The following is a 6000-nucleotide window of genomic DNA, read 5'->3' on the forward strand; positions in this document are numbered from 1 at the left end:
AACAAAGTCACAGTTCCAGATTTTTGTGGCTTTATTCACACGTCTCAGCTTGAGACTTGTGAAAATCTGAGTGCACATCTGTGCCACCAGCAGTGCTGAGCTCTGGCTCAGAAATCCAGAGTCCAGCTGGGACAGCTGCTCTGACACTGCTGGGACAGGGCCTGCTCCATGCACACCCCTGTGACAGCAGCCAACACTGTCACCTTCAGCACTGGAACAGGCTCAGCTGCTTCTGCACTCCCTGAGGCCAGGGCTGAGCCCTGAGGAGGCACTGCTGGCCCCAGCCCCAGTGACTGCCCACTACAGTCACTGTTCCCTGCTCCCTCTTCTGTTCCTCTGTGCTTCAGGAAGGTGTCACATCAGGAAGTCTGGAGGAAAACACTTCGGGCAGGAATTTTGCTGATTCTCTCAGAACCACCTATGGCTCAGCTTTCCTTCAAAAGAGCTTTTTTTAGGTTTCACCTAATTGTCCACTGACCCAAGTGAAGAGCCAGGACAGTTTGCTTGTTAAATTTAGCTTCACTGATGTCAGCAGCCCCAGGACACAGCACACTGTAAAGTCTTTGGGGCAAGACAGCATCTCCACAACAGCCAGATGCACAATTTCACTTCCAGATGATGTCAATATACCCAATAAGTGTAGGAGTTTCTGTTTCACTGTTTTTCACTGACCTCCTCAGGAGGTGTTTAATACAAATACACACAGAGAAGCCCACACTTGTTTTCTGTTTGCAATATGGAGAGCCTGCCCACAGCCCAAGAACAGAAACCCAAGAGCTGTATCTGCAGCAGCAGCAGGTGTACAGTACCTCTTGATGCAACCTCCCCACATCTGAATACAGGCTCCTGCTCTGGTCCACATCCATCCATCCCCTTGTGACCAGTGGGAAAACCCCCAGCAGCACAAGAGAGCACCAAAAGCTCCTTGGTGTCATCATTTCGAGTCTGTTAAAAAAACAAAACAAAACAAAAAGGAACAGTTATAGAACATTCATCTTACAACAAAAGCCAGCTCAGGTTTGGTAACACAGAAGCTTCAGCTGACAGTGTCCATCCACACTCAGTGCCTACAGAGCTCTACAGACTCCAGTGTATTGTACAATATCCCCATATTGAAGCAGTTTTACCCCAAAACTCTCTTCCTCAGGACATGCTGCTCTCAGCCTGCTGCCACACAGCACCTGCAGAACCAGAGTCCTGGGATTTCTGTCACTACTGTGGCCAAAAGCAAACCACATCAAAACATGGTCTTGTGGCACTGCAGAAGCCAAAGGGTGAATTTTGTCCCTTCTGCAGAGCCCCAGCAGCACAGGGACACTCACACCTGCACCCTCAGCAGATTTTCAGGAAAATGCCAGACACACACCTTTGCTTCTCTGACTGCTGAAGGCTCCCAGCAATATGACAGAAAATAATCTCATTATTCCCCTCTGACTCAGAGGGGGAGTCAGACACAGCCACTGGCAGCCCCCTTGGCTACACAATCAGGTGTGAGGGGTGAGCAAGGACTGACAGCTCACACCAGCACCCAAGGGACAGTGTTCATCCTCCCAATGAGAATACCTGCCCAGATGGTCACCAAACACACCTAAACTTGAAAGACACAAGACAAATCCTGAGCTGAAGAGGGCTGATGTGTTTCTCCAGCCATGACAAAGGTGAGTCCTACCTATGATTTCTGCACTCATATTCCTCTGTCCCAGCAGAGACATTTCCAATCCCTCCCACACTCACTCCACTCAAGAGCAGCACCATCTCCCTGGCAAAAGCTCACCACAGTCCCACATCATCTGTGGGGAACTGGAGGGATTCCCACTAAATCTGCATGCACTTTGAGCAGTGGTTCTTGTCTCATGTGGTTTTTTAATGAATTAGGAAAGGACACCAAAGCAGTTACCCAAAGTGGTGTCAGAAGGAACTCCTGTGTTTCACACACCACAACCCTGTGCTGGTGCTCAACCTGGAGCTCTGCTTCCTCCATAACAATAACACAAGATTGTGTCATTACTTTCTACAATTAAAATACCAAAGGAATATTCAGGCCTGGAACCATTTCTGAGATGGCTGAGGAAGGCTAAAATGGACCCGTTAATGAAGCATAATGACCCTTAATGAAGTGACAGCATTTCTACAGGCTGCTGCCTGGCTGGAGCCATGCACATCAACAAGGAGGGCTACCTGCTAATGGCAAAATTCAGCCAAGCTGAATTAACTCACCATGACATACCTTGTCTTGACAAGACTCATTTTACAGTGTTTTCATGCCATGTGTTTGCCACAGGGTACGTCCAAGCCATGGTGCATCACTCCTAATTTTGGAGCTGTGGCCATTTACACCAGCAGTGACAATTTTAGGTATTTTGTTTGCTCAAAGACACCCCATCACTAGATTGAGCACAGCATACAGCACCCACAGAGCTCAGGCAATGCCTTTTCTTGGCACTAATGTAAACACACTGAATGAACAGCATTCAGGATGAAATCAAAATTTATTAGTCTTTCTAAATTCCAATTATGAACCTCAGATGTAATGTTACTGGGGCTACAAATAAATATTTAATAAACCAAAGTCACTACATCAATAAGAGACAAGTGCATTGTTACTTTATGAATTGCTCTTGCACAGCAACATTGTTTCTCACAGGGTTTTGGGGGTTTTTTTCCTGTAATAGGGGTATTTTGTGTGCTCAGTTGATTCCATCACAACAAATAACAATGCAGTTCTAAAGACCTCTGAATCATATCCTGTCTGAAATTACAATCCTGGAGCAAAACAGGGAAATCACTAGTTTAACGTATATTTAGTAAACAACTGACAGAAAGCATGAAGATATTTGGATCAGGATTTGTAACACTGATGAAACTGAAAGGGCAGACTCTACCTGATAGAAACTCTGTTTGCTTTATAAATAGAATTTCTACAACATCTTTACTCAGTTTAGAAATCGCTTATTTTTATTGCATGCTGACAGCACACTAATTGCTCTCAGTCACGGTAAGAGAAGGACACATTAATACACATTATATATCTTAATAGCCTCAATCAAGCAATAAATACGTAGCATAAATATCAACAGAGAGCTTACTCTGGAGTCACACAGCATTTTCATGGCACTTGGCATCCTTAACCAGAGCTCAGCACTGCCCTACCCTGAGCTAAAGAGAAGGCTCCTTGCAGAACCCAGTCTGCAGCTACACCATACAATGCACTATCAGACTGCAGGTTCCAAGTTCCCTGAAGTCAACAGAAAAACTCAAATTGATTGAATAGATCCAGACCACCACTGTAAGCTCAGGCAAGTTTTACTATTTCCTTTCCTTGCTCGAGGGAGCGACAGATTTGCTGGATTTGAGCTTGTAGGGAGATCACTGTCCAGAGAAATCAAAGCCTGCATATGGAAATGTCTGCATAAAACAAGCAGTTGTACTCAAAAGAAGGAATAAATATTGACTCTTGATAAAGAATATACTATGCAAAGCCAAAAAGTTTACCTGAAGGTTGTGATTTCTTCCTCTGAGCTAGAGCAGCCCTCCAGCTTTCCTTGCAGCTGGCTCTGCTCTAGCAAGAATCACAAGTACAGCAGCACCAGGCTATGCACTGTCATCTGAAGCAGCTCAAACACGATGGCAACAGCAAAACACCCATCCCAAGGCCAGATGGGTCTGGGCAGGCACCAACACACAGGGAGAGCCTCGAATTTAAAGCAAATGGCTGCAATGTCTCCAGTGGAAGAGCAGCAAGCAGATGCCAGCCAAAGACAAGCACAGGTTGTAGGGTACAGGCTTGGGAGCTACTCAAGCAAAAAGGGTCACCTTGAAAAACAACAGGGACCAAGCATCTTGGCCATCTGAGTGGGGAACAGCACGAACTGTTTAAAGCATTTCTGTGACAGGCAACAACCAGATCCTGCAGTGATCCCACAACTTTTTCCCCTGTAACACAAAAGCTTTAAAAATTCAATTACGGTGACCACAATGAGATTAAAAAATTTGCCAAAAGCAGTTATTGGTTTTGTTTCAGGGCTACTTAAATTGCAGTTTATTTGAGAAATTACTGGTTTGCAATAGCTTTCAATAATTTCCAACAAGCTTCACATCAGAAAGGGACCGAACTTAATTATCTGAAGTTCTGACTGTTGCTATAGCAAAAAGAAAACATTTGGACATAACTATTACCTCTATTCAAACTGATGCTATTAAAACCCGATAAGAATCTGGTCCTTAGCTCCTGCCATCAACCTTTCCAATTGCTCCAGCCTTATCTAAACAGCGTTTCCATTGCTCGCAAAATAATTTCGACATCCATAATTTCTTGTTAAGTACTACAGAACTAAGCAACAAAATTAAGTAGAAAAGCCAATCGTTTTGGCAAGACATAATGAAACTGAATAATTACTCGGTCAGCTGTCCGCAGTTAAATACTTAAAGTTTGGGTACATTAAAAACTCATTGGAATCAGCTTTTATGTTTAAGTACAAACCGGACTTTTCATTTGAGCAAAAGCTACTTAAAAATATTTCATTTGATTAAATTTAATAAGATTTCATTTCATTGAAATTCTCCAAGACACTTCAATGCTCCGGAATAAATCTGGGGAGCATCAATCCAACAAGGATGCAGGACTAGCAAGAAACTCGTGAACCACGCAGAGATTTCGCCTCAGTTTTCAAAGCTGGCCCCACGACACGATTCAAAACCGCTTTGTTCCGAGGTGACACGCGGAGGAATCGCCCAGCATCCCTTCGTGGGGCAGCGTGCGGCCGGCGCGGCACCGGGCACCGCTCCCCGCGCTCGGGCCAGCCCGGGCCGCCACCGCCGGCGCCCGGCGCCACCCGGCGGCCGAGCCGGGAACCGCCGGCCCCACGCGCGACCGCGCCGGGACCCGCGCCCGGACCCGCGCCCACCGACGGCGGCCGCGCCGGGCGAGCACTGCGGCACCGCGGCCCCCGGGGCGGCAGCGGCCCCCGCCTCACCCCAGCCCAGCCCACGGGCGGCAGGTCCACGGTGCGACACGCGAGGTACGGCGCGGAGGTCCCCGCTCGCAGCCCAGCCCGTCCCGCCCCGCTCCGCCGCCTCCCGGCCCCGCGGCGGGCACACACCTGTTACCTGGCCCGGCCCGCGGGGTGAGCGCTCGGCGGCACCCAGAGACCCCCGGCCCCCGAGGAGCGGACAGCGCAGGGAAGCGGGGATAGGGAAGCGGGGATGGGGACGCGGGGATGGGGACGCAGCGTGGGGCAGCGCGGAGCGCAGCGGAACCCGCGGGGCGCTCCGGCCGCACTCACCTGGGGAGGAGCCGGGTTCGCTCCGGTCGGGGTGGGGCGCGGCGGGGCCGGTGCGGGCAGTGCGCGGCGCGGTTCGGGCCGGCCCTATTTCTGCTCTCCGGGCCGGAGCCGCCTGACGTCAGCGCCGCATTTGCATGTTCCGCCCAATCCCGGCACCTGTGCGGGCGGCGGGACCGCCCCGGGGCTGGGGGGGCAGCGGCGCCGTGCCGGGAGCATCCCGGAGCCGTGCCCGGAGCCGTGCCGGGAGCATCCCGGAGCCGTGCCCGGAGCCGTGCCGGGAGCATCCCGGAGCCGTGCCCGGAGCCGTGCCGGGAGCATCCCGGAGCCGTGCCCGGAGCCGTGCCGGGAGCATCCCGGAGCCGTGCCCGGAGCGCGGGGGGTCAGCAGCACCGGGGGATGCTCGTGGGGCCGGTGGTACCGCGGGGTGCGGCTGCTGAGCTGCCCCTCGTTCTGACCGCCCCCCGCAGCCCCGTGCTCGGAGAGCTGCTGCGGGGCGATGCGTGCCCGGAGCTGGGCGACACGGGACCGGTGGCCCCTCGCCGTGTGGCCGTCAAACGGGGGAGACGTCGAGGGACACCGGATTGTCTGCGGTGGGACGCCGGGACTTGCCACAGCAGGCACTGCACGGCATTGGGCTGCTCTGGAGGTGTTGCCTTCGATTCCCGCGTAACCCTGTTTATAAAGAGAGGCAAACATTAAAATGCGTACACTCTCCTCT

General features: G+C 51.2%; 1 protein-coding gene across 6 annotated transcripts in view; it reads right to left on the reverse strand.

Moving 5' to 3' along the window:
- FSTL4 (follistatin like 4) overlaps window positions 1–5568 on the reverse strand; it is a 208922-nt gene extending 203354 nt beyond the window's left edge. For 4 of the 6 annotated variants that reach the window (XM_071443208.1, XM_071443207.1, XM_071443206.1 and 1 more), the window contains exons 1-2: window positions 5283–5568; window positions 810–945 (exon numbers count right to left, since the gene is read on the reverse strand). In XM_071443208.1, coding sequence (XP_071299309.1) covers window positions 810–945; window positions 5283–5566 — 420 coding nt within the window. In that variant the 5' untranslated portion in view covers window positions 5567–5568. The other 2 variants (XM_071443209.1, XM_071443210.1) reach the window with 2 other exon arrangements.
- Window positions 5569–6000: the final 432 nt, after the last annotated feature.

This window comes from Agelaius tricolor, unplaced genomic scaffold (genome assembly GCF_023055355.1).
Source record: "Agelaius tricolor isolate 1412-34295 unplaced genomic scaffold, bAgeTri1.0.p SCAF_18, whole genome shotgun sequence".
NCBI classification, from domain to species: Eukaryota; Metazoa; Chordata; class Aves; order Passeriformes; family Icteridae; genus Agelaius; species Agelaius tricolor.